The sequence below is a fragment of the Eupeodes corollae genome, chromosome 3 (assembly GCF_945859685.1).
Source record: "Eupeodes corollae chromosome 3, idEupCoro1.1, whole genome shotgun sequence".
Lineage (NCBI taxonomy): Eukaryota > Metazoa > Arthropoda > Insecta > Diptera > Syrphidae > Eupeodes > Eupeodes corollae.
The window spans coordinates 13,916,003-13,940,255 of NC_079149.1; the positions used below are offsets into that span (position 1 = coordinate 13,916,003).

Below are 24,253 nucleotides of genomic sequence, written 5' to 3' on the forward strand. Positions count from 1 at the left end.
AATTAAGTTATGCACTTTTTAATAACTTTGTTTCTAGAAGAATCAGAAAATAGTAAGGGACTAAAACCAGGTGTGCAGATAAGTCCAGCTAATGGAAGAGAGCGTTGAACTCGCCAAAGTATTTAGTCCCAAAAAATATTGCTCTAAATTTGAATGGCTTAGGTCCTCTAAAACGATCTTCAAAAAAGTGACAGAGAGTGTAGGTCGATCTAAACTGCAAATTAAAAAGAAGGAAATAGAAATAACATCCACTGATGGTGGTTCAAACAGTCTTCATCATTTCAGTGATTTCAGCATTCTAGTTAATTCCACAAAAATGTTTATTTATTTTCTAAATAATTTTCCTTGCACGATGAGATTCCTTAAGCCTCGTATGCAGCTGAAGTGAAACGAATTTTTTCGGCGTTCTTCAAGTGAAGAGCAAAATGAAAACGAAAACCACAGCGGAAAAATATTTGTGGAGAGTTCTGTCAGCTGTCAAAAAACAATTGAATTCCCAGCCTATCTTCTGCGATTCTTCCTGTAATGTCATTCCTTGATCTGAAACTCCAAGATCGGACTCACTTCCTGACTTCCTCTTGTTCCTGCCTGTGACGTGGTAGTGCATGCTATAAAGTAACGAACGCCGCATTGCCCTGCAATCTTAAACTGGAATAAAAAAAAGCTTACATACGAAATTCTATTTATTTACATTTTATTAAGCTGTTATTTATATAATTATTATAATTTTTCGTTTATGATTTCGTCATGTCATTTTTGTATGGGAAAATAAAACAAACATTTGTGAAACGCACATTCACAATATACACAAATTTTAATTGTTCACAATCATATAATTTTTTATATAAATAAATTCCATCAACCGTCAATCGGTTGACAGTTGATATTCCCGATAATTGTGATAAATCTAGCTAAAATTTAACTAATGTAAACTTTTTGACGAAATGTTGTTTTTTTTTAAGTTTAAACCAAGCGTTCCTATTTGTATGGTTCTAATGAAGTCCGAAGCAAATATAACTCAAACATTTTCAAAACTAATATAACATTTTTAAACATGACAAATCAAGAAACCTTTGAAAAAATGGTTACATTTTAAATTTGTTACCTTACAATTTTCTAACTACATAATCACAATTTAAGTCTTGTACCTATTACTTTGGCCATGGCTGTATAAAAAATGAAGGTGATATTCGGAAGTAGAACATACAAAAAAACACTAATCTTTGACGTTATTTTGCGCATCAAAATCCAAAATGATTGAAAATCTTAAGAAAGTTATAAATATTCTGTTTTCTTTCGTTATAATTGATGTTTTCACAAAATAAAATGATCGATGTGTTTTATTTTAATATCAAAAAAAGATCAATAAAAAAAGAGAAATTTTAAGAAGATTAATTAATAAAGATAACAATTGAATTAGCGAAGTTGATTAATTTGTTTGTATACAACTTTTTTTTCTTTCTATAACTTTTTATTAGATTGGATATTTAGCTGCATTTTCTTGTGAAGTCTCTTGGATATTAGAAGCTAGAGGAGAACTACCAAACTCAGCTTATGTACTGTGTACGCAGTATTTTATTGTTTTCGTAGCCACAACGATTTTAATTCATGGCTTGGTAACGGGACTGTCGTGGGGATTATTCGCGTGGTCAGTGATAATTGGAATTCTATCAATTCCGGAACTATTTTTTGTAATGGTTATGACAACACAACATTGGGTAAGTTATAAATTTATATCATGGTTATAGTTTTATATTTATTTACATATATTTTATTTGAATGCAAGCAACAAAAAGCTATAAACAAGTTTTTTGAATATAACTAATTTATGCATAATGCACACATATTTTGTGTTTTTCTTTTTTTAATTGATTGTTGATGATAAAGGTTTTGATTTCTAACTTATGTAATCTTTAGCTATGAGGTATATTTTTTAATTAATTTTATGTTAATGATAGCTACCTCTAGCTATTAAGATAATAGACTTTGTCTATTATAGAGTGTTCAAAATTATTTAAATAAGTTTCAAATTTATGTATTGCATTTATTGTGCCCCCAAGGGAGCTCTTACAGAATTCAATTGCCAAAATTGTGTTTTAAGCACGAATATTAAAATAAATTAATTTGTATCAGTTTTATAAGAAGCTGTGACAAATAAATAACAAAGAACATCAATTTTAAAAATATCAACAAAATATCGACCATATAGGTTATGTTAGGTTAGGTTAACGAGGCTGCGTATTAGAATCCACACACTTAGGCCGAAAGAAAGGCCTATTGTGATACCACATGAATCTAAAGAATTACTTCTTACTAGTCGAACCATTTTGAGCTTTTTATAAATCGAAGAAGATATTTGATATCCTTTCTAGCCAGATCACTGGGATTATCAAAAGAGTAGTCCCCCAGATGAAGTTAGCGTCTGAGAGAAAGAGCAGGGCAAGTGCAGAGGAGGTGAGAGATTGTTTCCTCTTCTTCTTCGTCCATACAGCTCCTACAGAAGTCATTTGAGGCTACACCAAGTCGTATTGCGTGTCTGCCTATAAGACAGTGTCCCGTAATGAAACCTATTAGCGAGCTAATATGAATTCTGCTTTGAGATAAGTCTTTAAAGCGCTTTAGGTCCAGTGAAGGCCATATGAGTTTTGTGGCTGCGCATGGTGGTAAGTTGTGCCACCTAGAATTTGCTATCGCAAAAGCTGTTTCTTTTAGCATAAGTTTACATGTAGCTATCGGTATACCTATCTCCTCTCTTTCAATTGAAATAGGCATGACGGTTCCATTTTTAGCGAGTTCAACGGCTCTACAATTTCCCGTGATGTCCCATAGCATAATTAATTTTGTGCACGTAATTTTTTTCAAAATGTTCAACTTACTAATCCGAAGTTATAGTGTTTTGAAGTTTTTTTTTAGGTACGAGTAGATATCATATCTATAAATGCTTAATGAAACAAACTAAGGAACAAGTTAGTTTGAAAAAATAATTTTCAAAGTTTAAAAAATGTTTTAAAAAAAATATCGGGATAAAGTTTCAAAAAGTGGCGGACATTACCCGTGGAAAAATAGTGCCAACATTTTATATGTTAGAGTTTTTTCCAATGTGATTAATATTTTGTTGAGTTCTGCAACGACAAAAGAAGAAACAAATTTTATTAAAAAGTTATGACAAAAATCGCAGAGTGAAAATTCTTGTAAACTATTTTCACAGTTTTGCATTTTTTAAGGCTTTACATGAAAAGAATAGAATTTTGAAAATGAAAACATTTATTTGAAAATTTTCATAGGGGATCTAAATTTTTTATTTTCAAAATTTTTTAAAGTCAGTCAAAAAAAATAACTTTGTATTTGGCAAATTTTAAAGAAGAAAATTGAATATTTTGGATGTTTTACATTTATTTTCAGTGCAAACACTCTTAAAAAAAACAGCAAATTGAACAATAAAAATCTTACAAATTTTGTTCCTTTCATTTTTAATAGACCGAAGTTTAAAAAAAGTTTTATCATTTATAATATATACAAATGGGATTATATATGTACAGCTGTGTTCATAAAAATAGCAGTGCTGGTAACATTTTATTAGATTGTCAATTATTTAAAGAACAAAAATTCTTACAAAAAAATTAACATGTTACTTGCATCTAACGGTCTTTCGTTTCACTTTAGAAACTTTTAGCTTGAAGTTATACTCTACTTTTTCCAGAGAACACCCATTATTTCAAACTCTCTGGATATAGAGTGTTCATAAAAATAGCAGTGGTTTGGTTTTGATTTTATAATTAAAAAGTGTTAAAAATTAATAAAAAAAATAAAAACCACGGTAAGGTACCATTCTTGACGAAAAGATATGTGGCAAAGAGAATGGAGTTTGTTAAAGCGCATAGAGATTGGGCAAAAAAGAAATTAAGGAATGTTCTGTGGAGCGGTGAAAGCAAAGTCGTCCTTTTTGGGTCCAAGGGTCGTCGAAAATATGTGAGAAGACCGCAAAATGCAGCATACGATCCACGGTACACTATAAAAACAGTGAAGCATGATGGAGTAAAAATTATGATATGGGCTTGCTTTTCATACTACTGGGTCGGGCCTATTAATCCCATCAGGGGTATAAGAGATGCAACCGAGTATGTGAAAATTCTCGAGGAGGTTATGTTACCCTATGCTGAAGAGGAAATGCCGTTGGTTTGAGTATAACAACAAGATTATGACCCAAAGGATACGTCAAAAAAGTCATGGTTTGCGCAGAAGATGTTATGTTAGAATTGTGGGAAGCAGTGCTTGATTCGTGGAACGCAATACCAGTCGAAAGGTGTCAGGTTTTAGTGGACTCGATACCTCGTATAATTGTAAGCTAACATTCTTTCTATTTTTGCTGCTATTTTTATGACCAACCATATATTTAAAAAACGGTTTTTACTGTGACAAAGCTACCGGTAAAAAATCGATAGTACTTATTTTCTGTTATTATGAATATAAATATTTTAGTTTGTTATTAGAAGTTTAATGAAATATTCTGTACCGTTGATATTGAAGGCCTTTTTATTTTATTTGGAGAGCACTGCTATTTTTATGAACACAACTGTATATCTTTTTAATTTTAATTATTATACATTTTTAATGATGCGTCTTTTTATTTATTTTATGTTGACACCACATTCTAAAAAATAGTTCTTTGTTGCCCGTTACTGAGAAATAATTGACAGATCTAAGCAACTATTACAAGTCTTGCTTTTATAATGTCACAATTTTAATACGTTTTTTTGAAATGCATTTTGTTCCTTATTTCAATAAAAACAAAATATCAATCGCATAGTATGCATTACAGTTGAGAAAATATGATTACAAAAAAGAGGCTGATAACTTCCCATCCCGTCTGTCGATTTTTATTTCTTAAAGTTTGTAGGTTTTCGTGTTGTGTTAAAAAGTTGTCAGCTGAATTATTTTTTAAAATTACCAAATTACCAACAATGCTTTGCATACAATGATATAATTTTAATCTAGTTTTATTAACGAGATTTTTATTTCTTAATTTGAAATTAATTTGAGAGACATCGACAACCGAACATCAATTTTTACCAATTTTGCGTAGGTATTATTTTTTTGTAGATTTTATTTTTTTACGAAAAACCGGACTGTCGGATTTTTATAAAAAAAAATTACTGAATATCAAAAACAATATTTTCTGTGAAATAAAATAAGTTTGAATCCAATATTTTTAATTTTTTAAAAGCTATTTAAGTCGAAAGTAAATTTTTACAAAGTTTAAGCAATGTTTTTTTTAAGTTTTTATTTTTTGTAAAAAAAAGTCAATTCGATTTTTTTCAAAAAAAAAAATATTTATTTTAAGATAACATTAGTTTCAAGCCAAAATCTAAAATTTTTAAAAAACTATTTGAGTCAAAAATAGATTATTATCAACTTTTTTTAAATTGTTGTTTAGGATTTTATTTTTTGTAAAAAACTGTAAATTCGATTTTTCTCAAAATTTGTCCGAATGTTAAAAACGATATTTTTTATAAGTTAAAATTAGTCGGAAGCCATAATCTTTAAGTTTTGGAAAGATATTCAAGTCGAAATAAAATGTTTACCAACTTTAAGTAATGTTTTTTTAAAGTTTTATTTTTTATAAAAAAAACTGTCAATTCGAGTTTTCACAAACTCTTACCAGATGTCAAAAACGTTATTTTTCCCTGCATAAAGTTGTTTTAGAGATAAAATCATTTTGTATTCGTAGAATGTTCGAGGTGACAAATTTGTTTTCAGTTTTTTTGATTTATAAAAAAAACTGTATTTTATGTATTTGTTTGGTATCATGTCATAATATATGTATAATATAATATAGTATAATTTACTTAAATTTTTACCTTTTTTAAATTGCTACGGTAAAAAGAAAACTACACACACAATTTTTTAGAGTCCTTTCTGCATCTTTATGCATAATTATCTGTATAACAAAATTTATTCGAAGTCGATATCTCTAGTGGTTCTTAAGCTATGGACGACGAAACAAAACATTGCGAACGTAGGTACACATACGCGCACAGACATTTTTCCAAAAATCTTTCATTTCGACTCTAGGGACCTTGAAACATCGAGAAATGTCAAAATTTTCAATTCGACAAATCGGACTCATTACAATAACTTCCTATGGGAAGTTAAAAATTACTTTCAATCGTAATATCCAAACATTTTTCAATTACTTTAAAACATTATTGTATAATTTCAAGATAGAAACACTACTTACGATTTTAAGAATTTAGGTACTTTATTCAATAAAAACTTAAAATAAATTTTAATTTGGACTTCGAAAAACTGTTAATTAACATATTTTCTGGTCTTAATGATACAAAAACCCTTACTCTTGATTACAGCATGGAATCAACTAAGTGTCGGCATCTCTCAACGGAAATTTTTGGCCATTCTTGTTTTATAACCCGCAAAATTCCGTTTTATTTTTAGTGGAGTGCCTCCCAACCGCCTTTTTTAAATCGTCCCACAAAAGTTCTATGGGATTTAAATAAGGTGATTTTGATGGCCAATGCATTACTTTTATTTTTTCGTCATTAAAAATAAATATTTAAAATATTTTTTTGCGAGTTTTGGCGAGTGCTTCGGATCATTACCCTGCTGTAGGATCCATTTTAAAGGCATATCCTCTTCCGCATATGGCAGCATCGTGTTCTTCATAATATTAACATACGCTGCTTGATCCATTTTGCCTTTAATAAGATAAAGAGGGCCAACGCCATACCAGGAGAAACATCCCCAAAGTAAAATACTTCCACCTCCATGCTTTACAATCTTGATGGTACATTTAGAATTTAGTTCACAACTGTTTGGCCTTCGAACAACTTGCTGCCATGACTTCCGAACACGTTGATCTTCGTTTCATAAGTCCAAAAAACATTTCTCCATTTTTTAACTCCTTCCGGTCCGGTCCATCTAAGATGTTCTTTTGCAAATTTTAAGCTAGATTGCATTTTTTTGTTATTCGCCCTGCTATTCGCCCGTGCAAATTATTGAGATTCCTAAGAACAGTTCTGGAAGAAACTCCAAGCTGTAACTCGGCTCTAATGTCTTTTGAAGAAAGGATCTTTTTTGATACACCAATGATGTCTATCTTCTCTGATGGTCGTTTATCTTGGCTAGCCCAATTGTTTTTTTTTTTCCTCGTTCCTCGGTCCAACGAAAACCCTTCTCCAAGCCCCCATAATCTCTAAACTTTTAAACTTTATATGTATACATTTCCAGATGGAACATACCGCTTGGCTAATTTAAGATTTATAAAATATTATTTTTTCTAGATTGAAGATAAATACGTCTTTATTATTGCACTGTTTCTATTTTAATGACCAGGCAAAATATTTGTTTTCTCAATAAACTTGTCATTTATAATAGCAAAGAAAGAGAGAAAAAACTAAGGATCCTATAATTTAGAATAAAGTAGTGTTACTGGGCCTTACCAATAATCATTTAACGCCACGTTAAACTTTAGAGACGAGTTTATATGTGTGTTAACCAATAACCAAATTAAACACGTCTTTAACTAAACTGTGCTCTATTACATTATCTACTACATTTGTTGCCAAACAGACAGCTTCTATCGAAATGACATTCCCCACGTTCGGGATGCTAACAGATACTTCTCCTTCATTGCTGGTGTCCAGTTAACGGACCGACTTCGCTTTGTTGCCATTAGAATAACAATCTACTCTGAAATAAATTGAAATGTTACTTATATATTTAAATAAAAAGAAATTAATCTATTTGTTTATTTTAATAACATTTTTTTAGTTTTGTTTATTTTTATGGGCTTTCGGTCATGGGCAAAAATAAATTTGCAACAGATAAAAGAAATAACGAACAATTTCTTTTGCTACCAACTGTCAGAATGACAGCACAAACATGACGTTTACACTTAAGGCCCAACTATAATAGGCATAAGCAAACATAAGCTTATGTCAAAAACCCAACGAAAATTCACTTAAGTTTGCGAAATTACTTCATAGCCATAATGCAATTTTGCTCACGTATCTACATGTCAGATTTTACTTATGCGGCGAGCGACTGGGATCGCTCTTGCAAGTAACAATTACTTGTAATTGTAATTGAAAAAAGGTCAATTACTAATTATTTGTAGTTGAAATTGATTTTGAAAAGTAATCATTATTTCTCAACTGTTGTGCGTACATTTAAATAAAGTTTAACACTGTTTTTTTGACATTCTCATTCCGTTTTAAAATTGGTACAAGATTTTATAAAAAAAAACTTTAATATTCATGTTTTCCAATTTACTTTACAAACTTTTTCCCTAAAATGAATGATTAAAGTTATGAAATCATCACAAAAATAAAGACGTACAAGTTAGTTGTCAAAACTTTAAAAATATTTTCACAGAAATTCTTTATTTTAAAATTCCTTAACAGTCTTGTTATTTTATTTAATAATAAATTTTATAAAATATCAAACAAAACCACAAATATTTGTTAAAGACAAACATAATTTATATAGCCCACGCCTTTTGTCAACTCGTTTATGTAATTTTAGTTTAATAAAATGAGTAACCAATCTTCTCAGATAAATTTAACAATTCTAATCAGCTATGCTGGCTAAGAAATTACTTATTAGAAGTTCCATGACTCACGCTGATGAAATTTGAATTTAAAACAGACTTACTCACCTTAACCTTTAAACAAAGTTCAAAGCAATGTATATCTAGTTATCAAAACTTATAATAAAAAATCAGTTACTGGGTTTCAATCAAATTAATTTTTTACTTAAAGTCACACATTTTTCAACCTATTCTATAAATTTTAACAGAAATTCATTTATTTAACTTAAAGAAGTTGTTATCTTCCCCAGTTAATTTTAACTAACTTGCTCTGTTGAAATTTAAAAAAAATCCCATTTTAACCGGCTATTCTACTCATGTTGATATAAAATGTTTAACTTTCTGGGAAATTTTTACAATTAACAACAACGGAAATGAATGACAACCTAACTTTGTGAATTTCAACCAAGTTACTTTGTTGATATCAGTCGAAAATGTAAACAGCAAATAAACGTTTGTTAATTACAGAAAACTTTTAAGATTTTAACAGATACAACTTTGTTATAAAAGTCCTAATTAAATAAGTAAATTAGGTGGTGCAACAGTCCATAGAGAAGCAGGGCCTAGTGACTTACAACTCTCAAACATTCCTGTGTGCGAGTCATTTCAGGAATGGAGGGGACTGTACATTTTGTGTGCCGAATCCGAACGGCTGATTTGAAAAAGCACTTTTCATGACAAAAATTACTCTGGGAGGAGTGGTCAATTCCTCGAAAGAGGCAGTACCCGTGAAGAAACTTTAGGTGGCACAAGCAGGAATTGAACCCAAGATCTCTAGCATGACAGTCATATGCACTTTTATTTTTAAATCATTTGTATTACTTCAATCTTAAACCTATCTTAAACTTACTTACTTACTTACTTTCTTAAGGTGGCGCTACAGTCCGGGGCGGGCCTCAACCAACATGCGTCTTCAGCCAGCTCGGTCTCTAGCTAGCTGTCTCCAGTTTCGCACGTCAAGTTGGTTGAGGTCCTCTCCCACCTGGGTGCACCACCTGAGTCGCGGTCTTCCTCTACTGCGCCGTCCCTCGGGATTGGGTTCGAAGACCTTCCGGGCTGGAGCGTTGATGTCCATCCGCTCTACATGACCTAGCCATCTAAGCCGTTGGACTTTAATTCTGCTAACTAGGTCAGTGTCGCTGTACAGCCTGTACAGTTCGTCGTTATATCTTCTCCTCAATTCTCCATCTATGCGTACGGGACCAAAAATTAAGACGCTCTTATCTTTCTTTGACAGGGTCCAGGCCTCAGCGCCATAAATGAGAACCGAGATGATGAGTGTCTTATAGATGGTGATTTTAGATGCTCGAGAGAGGACTTTTCTTCTCAATTGCCTTCTAAGTCCAAAGAAGCAGCGATTTGCAAGAGTTATTCTTCGTTTGATTTCAGCGCTGGTATCGTTGTCTGAGATAATAGCGGTACCTAGGTAGACAAAGTCCTTAACTACCTCAAAGTTATAGCTGTCCATGGTGACGTTTTGTCCAACACGTCGTTGTTTAGTGTCCTTTTTTGATGACAGCATATACTTGGTCTTGCCCTCATTGACCACTAAACCCATCTTCCTCGCTTCCGTCGCAATGCTCAAAAACGCTCCACTGACATCACGCTTTGATCTTCCAATTATGTCAATATCATCTGCGTATCCGAGTAATTGGATGGATCTTTGGAAGATTGTGCCTCTAGTGTTGACGGTTGAGTTTTGCACAATTCTTTCCAGAACGGAACGATGTTGAAGAAGTCGCATGACAGTGCATCGTCTTGTCTAAAAACTTTTTTGACATCAAATGCATCGGTGAGATTTTTCCGACCTTGATAGAGCAGCGTGCATTCTCCATCGTCATTCTGCACAAACGGATAAGTTTGACATGGATGCCAAAACTAGACATTGCTTGGTAGAGTTCTTCCCTGTAGATGCTGTCATACGCGGCTTTAAAATCGATAAAGAGATGGTGGGTATCGATTTGAATCTCCTGGGTTTTTTCCAAGATCTGCCGTTGTGTAAATATTTGGTCGATAGTGGACTTTCCTGGTCTGAAGCCACACTGATAAGGACCAATCAGGTTGTTGACGAATGGCTTCAGACGTTCACATAATACGGCAGAGAGGATCTTATACGCAATGTTAAGGAGACTGATGCCTCTGTAGTTGGCGCAGTTTAGAGGGTCTCCTTTCTTATGTATCGGGCACACTATGCTGAGATTCCACTCATCAGGCATGCTTTCTTCCGACCATATTTTGCAGATGAGTTGGTGCATGCTCCGTACCAAGTCATCGCCTGCTGCTTTGAATAGTTCGGCAGCGATGCCGTCAGCTCCAGCAGCTTTGTTCGACTTAAGATATAGCTATCTTCACTTCGTCAAGGTCGGATAGGCGGAATTGTTGACCTGCGTCGCAGAGGTTGAGTGGTTCTATCTCCCTTACAGCGGAATTCGGATCGCCATCGCCGTTATATAATTTGGAGAAGTGATCTTTCCATATTCTCAGCATCGACTGCGGTTTGTTACCTACAAGCTCATTTTCAAAATAACCGAAACCGGGTATCCCTAAAGTATGCAACAAAAAGAAGGCAAAACTTAATAGCTGGTAGCAATCGTTGCAGATACGGAGGCGGTAAAGTGGAAATGTTGGTTAGGAAGCTTAGGTTGAGTAGATTTTCTAAGAAGCAACATTTCCACTTTTCAAAAAGAGACCAATCCGCGCTGATTCAGAAGCGTGAGATAAAAACTGGGATTCGTGTGTTGGTGAAGTGGAGAACCATCAACGGGATAGGAGCTTTTTCTCTAATATATGAAAATGGGTAGTCCGCAGGTTGGCTAGGAAGCCTAGACCTTTTCCAATTATAATAGCCGGAGAGGAAACTTTTTTTATAAAAAGCCCTCAGTCATCTTAAAGTGAATCCGAACAATAATTTAAATATTTCAATTATCTTTGCCAAAAAAAAAGGCAATTGTTTTGTACGTTTATTTTTTTTAATTACATTTAGTGTGCGAGCAACTGAAAATAAAATAATTATCCAACCACCAAGCTCCCAAAAGGTATTCTGAAGGATAAGAGACCTATATAAATGTTGAATGACAAAGAATCAACAGGATTGCGTGGCCAGATTTAAAATCAGCATTCAGCACACCCAAGCTAAAGAAGCCCGGTAGCCTAGAGTGTCTAGGCGCCGACAAAAACCCCACCGTTAAACTTAACGCTGTTCGAAGCCGATGAATATAATACATATAGTTTTTTTTAAAGTTAAACTATTTTTGTTTGAGAATTTAACAATTTTTCTTTTCAATTAAATTTGTGGTAAAAACATCAATAATCAATTACGAAAATATTTTGATTTGATACGTTCCGCGAAACGTAATATAAAATTAGTTTACTTAGTTTGTTTGAAGTTAGTTAAAGTGAACAATTTATATACGCATATATATCTACCATCATTACAATTCGTCGACCCAGCCTTCCAGCAGCAGTGGCCACTACAGCAGAAGAACGGGGTAAGTCGATTATGTTTCCTTTTTTACATACTATATACGAATTAAAATAAAAAAAAAAAGAAGATATACGTTCGTATATATATAACTTCAAACAAAGGGGGGTTCCGCTTAAAGGGGAGTTGAAATAAAGTTTAAAAGAACAAGAAGAAAAGAGATCTTGAAGATCCAATTTTTGGTAATAAAATCGAAGACGATTCTTATCGAATCAATGATAGATTTTGGTTGATTTGCGTATGATTGCCACTTTATTTTGTTATGTAAAATTAAATACAAGATTTAAAGTATTAAATTAATTTTTGCGTAAATTAAAAATTTAAATTTTGCTACATGCATATAAACATATATATATACAGTTTATAGCCTTTTAAAATTTAATTATCTAAATAAAATAATTTGTTATTTAAAAAGAAAAGCGATGGAATTTTTATGAAGCCTTAAATCATGAAGATGATGGCTTAAATTTTTTCTAAAGGGATGAGAGAGTAAGGGGAAAATGGGGAAGAAGTGATAAGGAAAAGAAGCCGAGGAATGGGGTTGTTCTTAGCGAGGAAGACAACCAGGTAGGGAGGGTTATGATAAATATCTCGCGCATCACTACCACCGGGATGCTAGACTGGCATTATTTTTTGTGATGAGTCCTGGGTCGAAGAACCTTCGAAACCGCTGAGCTACGGGTTCAATTAAGCCAGTCACGACCCCAAACAGGCAAAGCGGCTCGTTACAAATGGCGCCCGCAACGTGGAGCCCTCTATCTGAATTCTGAAGATAGAGTGGCTAAAGAGTTATTTTGAGCCAATTCATTTAGTTTTTTTTATAATTTTTAAATAATTTATTAACATTCTTTATATATTTTTTTTTTCATTTAAATTCGAATTTGATTATGTTGATTTTGTGAGTCCCGGTTACTGGATATGAGGTATTTGGTTCCGCGTTGCCATAAGTGAAACATAGTCAAAATTTTCTTTTTATTAAAAAGTGATGTGAATCAAGTGTTTAAGTCTTTGAGTATTCTTGATAAGGAACTCAAATAGCAAGACAAGTGGCACACACTTTAAACAAATCTTAATGCTCGGAAGAGACCCGTCTATGGAGAGGCGTATTCGGAGGTCCTTCCAGCAGTCATTTATTTTCGGAGAGTTTCAGAGTCCTTCAAGGATGAAGTTAGTGATTCGTCCTTGGAGTTCTGAAACTCAAAGATTACATTTTTTTTTCTCAAGTCCTTTTTTTAACAATAGTTAAAGTAGTTTATTTTAATTTTGTTTTATTATCTGGCTCGCAGAACACGGCTTCTTTTCCGTTTTCATCATTTCTTTTCCTGTTTATTTCTCTTATCAGATTCTCATCCCTTTATTTTTTTTATGAAGATACTTTTTGAAAATAAACACAATATTTACTAATAATCAATCATTTTGAAGTTTTTAAATTTTCTTAATATAATAACATAATACATTTTTTTTATATATTTTGAAAACATTTTTGAATTATTTTTCTTTAAAATATTATATTTGATGGTAAGTTCGAACAAGAATTTCAGGTTTGGAGCTGGATGTTTATGTTGAATTTGGTCACGTATCCTTATGAAATTTTCCTTATCGTCTCAAAAACTTATAGTTGATTTTCAATTTGATTTTTTTTGTTGAGATATCATTTTTAAAATTTAGTTTAATATTAAACATCCTGTTGGAAAAAGGGTTGATTTTGTGAACTATAGTCAAAAATATAAACAGTATAGAATTACAATTACTTTGAATTGAATTACAGAGGTACATATGTACATACATACATACATTTTTTATCTTTGAAAATAATTTTGAATTTGAACGTTTTTTTTTGATACTCAAGTTTTTGAATTATATTTTTTTGTTTAATACTTTTACTATTAGGTACATTTTTTTATTTACATTTTTGAGCACACAAAGCAAATTGCATTTTCTTTGGTTTAGACTTTCAAATAGACAGTTTTTTTTTTTTTTTTTTTTTTTTTTTTGAATTTTCCTAGTTCAACCTGCATTAGGACCATTATAGAGTTCGAGTGTCCTGTTCTGGTGAGGGTTTTCGAATTGATTAATTCATTGATCTTGAGTTTTTTTTTTCTCGGATTCAAAGAGTCAGTAGCGGAAGTTTTTTTTTCGTAGTGAAGGGGTATACTCGGTAGATTCTGGTTGAGGTATGAGCAAACAGAGAAGAAAGTCTTTCCAAGAGAAACTTCAAGAAGTCAGTTTGTATACCGAAGCTAAATTTGAGGAGTTCCATCAAAGATTTAGAAATACGATCGATCGTTTTGATCTTAATAATACGTTTAGTTTTTCTGAAGATATTAACTCAATTGTTTCTGATTTAACATCTACCATGAACAGTGAAAACGAAAATGTTGAAGGTGAAGCTCCTGAAAGCGGTGGCACTAACCATAATGCAATTAGAGTAGATGAAACAAATGAATTGTTGGATCGCATAGAGTCATCGATAACTGGTAATCAGGTTAGGCTCATGCAGACGTTAAATGTTTTTATGAATAACGTCATAGCAAAGTTGGAGTCGATTGGTATCAATCAACAAGAAAAAAATAATTCAAGGAATATTAATCCGTTTTCGATTAACGCTGATAGAGGGCCGGAAGTTCTTAGCTCGGAGCCAAGGGAATCAATTGCACCATCGTCTTCGCTTAGCACGCCAGATAGGTGTAGGCTTGATCGGTGGCTTATCAACTATGATGGGTCTGAAAATGTTTCCGAATTTTTGTTCAAAGTCAAACGTATGCAAAAATCCTCTGGTTATACAGATGAACAGATGATGGCAAATTTTCAAATTTTGCTCTCATCCGGAAGTAGGCCGAACAAATGGTTTTGGGCATATCTTAAAAGAAACCCTAATGCAAAATTTAGTGACGTCAAAACGGCAATGAACAAGGAGTTCGGTAGACTCGAAAGTGATGTTGAAATATATATGCGTTTGCTTACACGAAGGCAAGGTCCTAAGGAGTCATTCGATGATTTTTACCATGCTGTAGCGGGTCTCAACGACCGATTAATGGAACCGTTTGACGAAAAGAAGATGATAAACATTATTCGAAACAACACTAAGGATAAACTCGGTGAAATCTTGTTGGCTGCGAATGTAAAAAGCCTTGAAGAGCTCAGAAATAAAGCGCGAGAGGCTGAGCGATTTTTAGCTAAAAGATCCTTAGTACCAAAAGTAGTACATGAAATTGCCATTGCGGAAAACCAAGAAGTTGAACCTTTCGAGGCTGAGGAAGTTGCAGCTTTTTCAGGTGCTCGAAAAGCAACTTCAACGGCAAACTATGTTTGCTGGAATTGTGACCAGAAAGGCCATGCGTATCATTTCTGTCCATCGAGAACCAGAAATTTGTTTTGCTTTCTTTGTGGAGCAAAAGATGTGAGTACTGTGGAATGCGGTAAACACTCGGGAAACCTGTACGGGAACGAGAGGAGGAGTGGGGATCTTCGTTCCACCAGGAATGCTCCGAACCACTCCCAACAATAAAATCATTTCCATCCAACAACAATTTAAGTAAAGCTCCTGATAAAGACGTTCCAATCAAGATCTTGGAACGAAGTCACGTCGAAGATTCTGAAGTTGCATCCTATCCCATTAAAGCGTTTAATCTTCAAACATTACATGATCGCAAGATGAATTATGCCAAAGTTCGTGCTCGAATTTTTGGGCATGGCTATAATGTATCAAGCTTTCATATTCAAAAGTGTCGTCGAAGGTTTCGACAACGAAAAAAATTTCGTAAGCAAATTGTCGAAACTATAATTTCATCTAATTCAGATGGTCGGATGTATGCCGACGTAAAGCTTTACGATGAATCTGTCTTCGGGTTGTTAGATAGCGGAGCTTCAATCTCCGTTATTGGAAAAGATGGTTGGGTATTGGTAAAGAAAATTGGTGCAAAAGTAACTCCATATAAAAACGCAGTGCGGACTGCGGATGGGAAATCGCATGATATCGTGGGATATTGCGAAGTTCCAACAACGTACAACGGAGTTACCAAACCAATTACTTATTATCTAATCCCCAACCTCACTCAAAAGCTTTACCTTGGGATGAACTTTTGGCGAAATTTTCATTTAATGCCTGAAATCAGTGAAATTGAAGGAAATATTGACAATGGTGACGAGGAGGTAAATTTTAAAGAGGACGCCCAACTGATAGATCTTCTTCCAGAACAAAAACTTCAGTTAGATAAAGTGAAAAACCTGTTTCCCAACTTTATGGTGTTAGGCTTAGGGAAAACGAGTCTAGGATGTCATACAATCGATACAGGTAACGCTGTACCAATTAAATCTCGACATTACCCACTGTCTCCAGTTCGTCAAGAAGAGGCGTACAAGGAATTGGACCGCATGTTAGAGCTTGGAGTTATTGAAGTCAGTAATTCGCCATGGAGCTGTCCGGTCGTTTTGGTGCGAAAGCCTGGTAAAGTTCGGTTATGTCTCGACTTTCGAAAAGTTAACGCAGTCACGGTAAAGGATGCGTATCCGTTGCCTCACGTTGAAGGCTTATTGAGTCGCATAAGAGACACTCACTTTATCACTGGGATCGACTTAAAGGACGCGTACTGGCAAATACCCCTTGACGAGAAGTCTCGAGAGAAAACCGCGTTTGCAGTGCCTGGTAGGCCACTCTACCAGTTCAGAGTAATGCCTTTTGGTCTTAGTAACGCGGGTCAGACAATGTGTCGAGTTATCGACCAAGTGGTGCCCAGTCATCTCCGTGATAATGTGTTTGTTTACTTAGACGATTTGCTTATTTGTACTGCAGACTTCAAGTCTCATATGCGCATTCTTACCGAAGTGGCTGCTTGCCTCCGTCAAGCGAACCTTACCATCAACTTAGACAAAAGCAAGTTCTGCATGCGGGAGATAAAATTCCTTGGGTATATTGTCGGCCAAGGAACTTTGAAGACTAATCCTGACAAGGTGGAGGCAATGGTCAACTTTCCGCTTCCAACAACAATTCGACAAGTGCGAAGGTTTCTCGGTCTTACCGGATGGTATCGCCGATTCATTCGAAATTACGCTGATGTCACCGCTCCACTTACGGATTGTCTGAAGAAGAAGACAAAATTTGAATTAACGCCCGAAGCGGTGTTGGCTTTCAACAAGCTTAAGGATGCACTTTCCTCATCACCAGTGTTAAAACAACCTGATTTTTCGAAAGAATTTGTCATTCAGTGCGACGCGTCTTCCGATGGAGTGGGTGGTGTTCTTTTCCAGTTGGATGAGAACGATAACGAATCACCTATTGCCTATATGTCAAAAAAGTTGAATAAAGCGCAAAAAAATTACACAGTTACTGAGCAGGAATGTCTTGCAGCTGTATTAAGCGTCAGGAAGTTTAGGCCCTATGTTGATGGATTACCTTTCAAAATAATAACAGACCATTCTAGCCTAAAATGGCTGATGTCGATGAAGGAGTTATCCGGACGACTGGCTAGATGGAGCCTGGAATTGCAAGGCTATGATTTTAAAATTGAACATCGAAAGGGGTCCCTCAACGTAGTGCCGGATGTCCTGTCGCGAATGGAGATGGAAGAGATTTCTGCAGAGTTAACCATTTCAAAAGCTGACTATGAAGAGCTAGATTCTTTAACAATAGGTAAAGAGATCGATCTTGATTCTGTTGAATTCGATTCGGAACAATATTCTCAGTTGAGAAAGAGCATCCTTTCCAATCAATCTGCTCTTCCTGACCTGGTTGTATCGGGAAAATATATATACAAAAGAGTAAGGTTCAGGACTGGCGATGTGGTGGAGGAGGATTCATTGTGGCGTCTTTGGTTGCCAGATGCTCTCACTTACGAATGTATTAAATCAGTCCATGAATCTAAACTCAGTTGTCATGGTGGTTTTACGAAAACTTATTGTCATTTAAAAAATAAGTACTACTGGCCAAAAATGGCTAAAGACATAAAAGCGTTCGTGAGTGACTGCGATACTTGTAAAATGGTAAAGGCCCCAAATAAGGTTCTTCGTCCACCAATCACCAAGCAGATCGTGACGGAAAGACCAATTCAGAGGTTGTACATAGATTTTTTGGGACCTTATCCGCGTACGAAGCGAGGAAATGTATATGTTTTCGTAGTAGTTGACGCTTTCACTAAATTCGTATTCCTCAAACCAATGACGAAAGCTACCTCGTCGAAAGTTATAGCTTTCCTCGAAAGCGATATTTTTCATACTTTCGGGACCCCTGAATATATTCATTCCGATAATGGGCGACAATTCATCTCCAGCGAGTTTAAACGGTTTTTGTCTAATTATGGAGTGCAGCACATCCGCACGGCACTATATTCTCCGCAGGCTAACATTGCCGAGCGCGTTAACAGGAGCGTTTTAAGCAAGTTAAGGGTGATGATATCTAAGGAGCAAAATGATTGGGACGATCACTTGTCAAGCATAGCTTGCGCTCTACGATCCGATGTACATGAATCGTTGAATTGCCAACCATACTTTGCTCTATTTGGGCAAAACATGATATCTCACGGATCCTCATACCGACTTTTACGAAAACTGGATGCCCTGAACGACTCGGAAATGTTAGTCTTGCCAAATGCTGTAAAAACTGCCCTCGCGAGACAAAATATATCGAAGAATATATTCAGGGCATACGTTAAGTCAAAAAACACGTACAATACTCGTGCGAAAGCCGTCAATTATCGTGAAGGACAAGAAGTTTTTCATCGAAACTTCGCGCAGAGTAACTTTACTCAGGGCATTAGCGCCAAACTTTTGCCTAAATTTGTCAAATGTCGCGTTAAAAAAGTTATAGGCAGTGCCATGTATGAACTAGAGAATTTAAATGGCAAATCCTTAGGTATATTCCATGCCAAGGATATGAGACAATGAATATGATTTTCTTAATTTTTTTTATTTTTGCCCGACTAGATAAAAGTTAAGTGGGTTCGCGTCCCACGTTTCCCTTGAATCAAATGATTCCTGGTGAAAAAAAAAAAAAAAAACATTTTCATAATTCGTTTCACTAAGAAACATTTTTAAATCATTTAAAATGCGTTCTGCCGACGGCAAAACAATTTTTTCTTAACCTTCTATTTCCCGTCGGCCAAGCATCTTTTTCAAACTTCATTTGCCGACGGTAAAACAAAAAGAAAAAGAAAACAAAAACAAAACTAACAAAATGTAACCATATGGTCATTGCATAACCAAACTCCAATTCTCATACAGAGGTATGTGTATATGTGCGTATGTATATTTTGTGTTTACATTTTATTTGACAAGACTTAATCCGATTGCTTTATTGCCAATCAATACTATAGTTTCTTTGATGTTTACTTAATATTTTTGTTATGTAACGTAAATTCGTTTCAAGTCACGATTTTGTTTGGAATATTTTTTTCGATCTCTGTTTTTATTAGATAGGTCGTGGGTTCCTTTGCATGTTCCTTGTGGGCGAGACACTTGCAAAATGCAAAGCCCTGTTACCTACAAGCTCATTTTCAAAATAACCGAAACCGGGTATCCCTAAAGTATGCAACAAAAAGAAGGCAAAACTTAATAGCTGGTAGCAATCGTTGCAGATACGGAGGCGGTAAAGTGGAAATGTTGGTTAGGAAGCTTAGGTTGAGTAGATTTTCTAAGAAGCAACATTTCCACTTTTCAAAAAGAGACCAATCCGCGCTGATTCAGAAGCGTGAGATAAAAACTGGGATTCGTGTGTTGGTGAAGTGGAGAACCATCAACGGGATAGGAGCTTTTTCTCTAATATATGAAAATGGGTAGTCCGCAGGTTGGCTAGGAAGCCTAGACCTTTTCCAATTATAATAGCCGGAGAGGAAACTTTTTTTATAAAAAGCCCTCAGTCATCTTAAAGTGAATCCGAACAATAATTTAAATATTTCAATTATCTTTGCCAAAAAAAAAGGCAATTGTTTTGTACGTTTATTTTTTTTAATTACATTTAGTGTGCGAGCAACTGAAAATAAAATAATTATCCAACCACCAAGCTCCCAAAAGGTATTCTGAAGGATAAGAGACCTATATAAATGTTGAATGACAAAGAATCAACAGGATTGCGTGGCCAGATTTAAAATCAGCATTCAGCACACCCAAGCTAAAGAAGCCCGGTAGCCTAGAGTGTCTAGGCGCCGACAAAAACCCCACCGTTAAACTTAACGCTGTTCGAAGCCGATGAATATAATACATATAGTTTTTTTTAAAGTTAAACTATTTTTGTTTGAGAATTTAACAATTTTTCTTTTCAATTAAATTTGTGGTAAAAACATCAATAATCAATTACGAAAATATTTTGATTTGATACGTTCCGCGAAACGTAATATAAAATTAGTTTACTTAGTTTGTTTGAAGTTAGTTAAAGTGAACAATTTATATACGCATATATATCTACCATCATTACAATTCGTCGACCCAGCCTTCCAGCAGCAGTGGCCACTACAGCAGAAGAACGGGGTAAGTCGATTATGTTTCCTTTTTTACATACTATATACGAATTAAAATAAAAAAAAAAAGAAGATATACGTTCGTATATATATAACTTCAAACAAAGGGGGGTTCCGCTTAAAGGGGAGTTGAAATAAAGTTTAAAAGAACAAGAAGAAAAGAGATCTTGAAGATCCAATTTTTGGTAATAAAATCGAAGACGATTCTTATCGAATCAATGATAGATTTTGGTTGATTTGCGTATGATTGCCACTTTATTTTGTTATGTAAAATTAAATACAAGATTTAAAGTATTAAATTAATTTTTGCGTAAATTAAAAATTTAAATTTTGCTACATGCATATAAACATATATATATACAGTTTATAGCCTTTTAAAATTTAATTATCTAAATAAAATAATTTGTTATTTAAAAAGAAAAGCGATGGAATTTTTATGAAGCCTTAAATCATGAAGATGATGGCTTAAATTTTTTCTAAAGGGATGAGAGAGTAAGGGGAAAATGGGGAAGAAGTGATAAGGAAAAGAAGCCGAGGAATGGGGTTGTTCTTAGCGAGGAAGACAACCAGGTAGGGAGGGTTATGATAAATATCTCGCGCATCACTACCACCGGGATGCTAGACTGGCATTATTTTTTGTGATGAGTCCTGGGTCGAAGAACCTTCGAAACCGCTGAGCTACGGGTTCAATTAAGCCAGTCACGACCCCAAACAGGCAAAGCGGCTCGTTACAGGTTCTACTACCATGTTCCACTGATCGTCTTTACAGGCTTCGGTTCGTCAAACCAGGGGTTTCGCTGTGGTGGCCGTGTGAAACCTAGCACTTCAGAGGCGGCATCTCTGATGGCTGCAAGGCAATGTTGCCACTGGTTTTCAATGGTTATTAGAGACGCGATCGGAAAAGGACATGGCAGTCTCTTGCGATTGTAGCCGTCTAACGTCGAATCTTCTCACAGTACTTCCTTGTTTTGGCTTGGATCGGGATATCCGTAGCCGTACCTTGGCTACAACGAGGTAGTGGTCCGAGTCAATGTTGGCCTCTCGGAATGTTCGGATATCCTGGATACTGGAGAAGTGTCGTGCGTCGATCGCAATGTGGTCAATCTGGTTGACGGTTGATTGATCAGGAGATTTCCATGTCCCCTTGTGGATATTGAGATGCGTGAACTGCGTACTGGCTACCAGAATGTCTCGCCCCGCAGCGAAATCGACCAGCCTGAATCCGTTGTCGGAGGTAGTGTCGTGCAGGCTGTATCTCCCGATTATCCCACCAAAGATATCTTCTCTTCCTAGCTTGGCATTAAAATCTCCTAAGACAATTTTAATGTCATAGCCAGGGCACTGCTCATATGTCTTATCCAAGAGCTCGAAGAACATATCTTTGGTGTCTTCGTCTTTCTCCTCTGTTGGGGCATGCGCGCATATTAGGCTTATGTTGGCGAATTTAGCCTTGATGCGGATTGTCGTGATGCACTCGCTCACACTGTTGAAACTCAAGACTTTTTGTCTGAGTCTAGTTCCAACAACAAATCCACACCCAAATAGACGCTGTCTTTGTTCTCGGTAGAAGTCGCCGTAGTAGATATCGCAGTCTATTAAGTTTGCGTTTGCCCAGTCCATTCCATCGCACTTCTTGGATGGCGGTCATATCTGCCTTGCAGCAGTTTAGGGCTTCCGCTAATTGTTCGGCTGCACGTGGTCTGTTAAGGGACCTAACATTCCGCGTACATATCCGAAGTTCGTTGTCCTTATTTCGTTTGCGTGGGTTGCCAACAGTGAATCCGTCCGTTGGTTTGTTGGTGCTTCGCAACTAAAGGTATTTTTTACGTGGCCCGGAAGTCACCCCGACAGCTCAACCCCCAACCTGGAGGGCCAGATCCTTAGTATAACTCCAAGGAAGGGGAGCCTTACAGGCCTGGGCTCCGAATATGTCGCAGAAGCCCTATAAGGTGTTCACTAAGTAGTTCAACCATACTGGAACTGTAGACGTCACCGTTGATTCCATCTCGAGAATTTGTCCGCTGCCGCCTGGATAAGAAGAGTTGCCTTAGTGGAAACACCTCTCCCCCCTCTCTCTTTTGCTGCCCCCAACAACTTTCCACTGGGGTTGGAACCCAATCTCCAGTTGAGGTACTAGGCAACCGATGTTCACCGCGGGGAGGTGAGAGTAGGAGTTGATAGACAGAGGTGGGTTTTGAGAAAACCCTGTGGACGCTTGTGTCCTCTTGAATGCACATGTCTACCATTTGAACATCTTAAAGCTAGACAAAAATTCATAAAACTAGCCTAATTAACCATAGCTTACAAGTAACTTACTGGTCTCATACGGACACTCTAAGTTAAACTATAAAACTTAATATACTAACGCCTTTTGGCCCTAAGATCTATTTTACTTAAATTAAAATTGTATTTATTTTTGTATTTATTAGAAGATTTGAAAAAACTGATATCAATATCCTTTTTTATTTTTACTTAAAACTACTTAAAAGCTTGTTTGGTTTGTTTGTATTTTTTTTTGCCATCATGCCTATTCTACTTAAAACTTAAAACAGTCCTATGTACTAACCATCACGCCACGGGCACTACAAAAGTCATACATATACATATTTCACTTCCATTGACAAAGTAACTTACTAATTTAAAACCAAACTATTCAACAACAGACTGCTTGTTAAATTTTTACAGAGCTTTATCTCATGTTTATTAATAGGTATTCAGATATTTTAAAAACAAATAGCTAAATTGATGAAAGAAATCTTGCAAAACAACACAACTTATTCAAAGCCAGGAGGCAAACCAAAGAAATTATAAGAAAACCGACAAAGAAAACACAAGCATTTCCTGAAATTCCAAAGATGAAAGTTATTTAAAACAAACTTTATTGTCTAGATCTAGGGGGGCAATGCCACCTTCGGGCCCCTACGTTATGTTGGCAATGAATGGTATTTTTAATTCCATTTTTTTTAGAAAATAAGTTTGAACGTATGTTCATCCTCTGAAAAAGATTGATATGCTTATGCATAATGCATCCACATAAACCTTTTAAGTTATTTACGTTTATTCACTCCTTAACCCCAAATCATTTATGAACACTCTGGTTAATTAATTCCACGGCAATTTTCTAAGATTGTTTTGAATTCATAAAATCTCTAAGACCTTAAAGTCAAGTACGCACGATTAAATCATATATTTTATAATATTTATAGTAAACAACATTATAAATCTTATACGGAATTGTGCAGCTAAGTCTTTTGCAGCCACACCTATTCTTTTCAAATAGATATTTGTAGGTATCATCTTTTTTTCATGGCCACATTACCTGCCATCCGCAAATTAAAAATAATCATACCCACGTGCTGCCATACCTGGAATGCATTTTAGAGAAGCAGAAACCACAAACAATAGATACTTTTGTGTGCCTACATAAATAACCAAACCTTAGCATAACCATATTAAATATGAATAAATTAAAAACTCATTATTATTATTTAACATCATTCAAAAACCTTCGTCAGCCATGCATAAAATCTTATTTTTATTTGAATGTTGTGAACTTATATCTTCTTCTCAACAGGGTCTACAATCTGTACATGGTCTCACCGAACTTATATCCTACCTCATACGTCTTGTGATCAATTGTTTCGCCCTTATTTGTGTCATTCCTACTGGACTAAAGTAATTTATTTAAACTATATACAAAATTAAAAAGAACATTAATAT

General features: G+C 35.1%; 1 protein-coding gene across 4 annotated transcripts in view; it reads left to right on the forward strand.

Moving 5' to 3' along the window:
• LOC129948919 (uncharacterized) overlaps nt 1-24,253 on the forward strand; it is a 34,857-nt gene that overhangs the window by 9,315 nt on the left and 1,289 nt on the right. For all 4 annotated transcript variants that reach the window (XM_056060066.1, XM_056060068.1, XM_056060067.1 and 1 more), the window contains exons 3-4: nt 1,479-1,718; nt 24,108-24,208. In XM_056060066.1, coding sequence (XP_055916041.1) covers nt 1,479-1,718; nt 24,108-24,208 — 341 coding nt within the window. The remainder of the gene's footprint in view (nt 1-1,478; nt 1,719-24,107; nt 24,209-24,253) is intronic.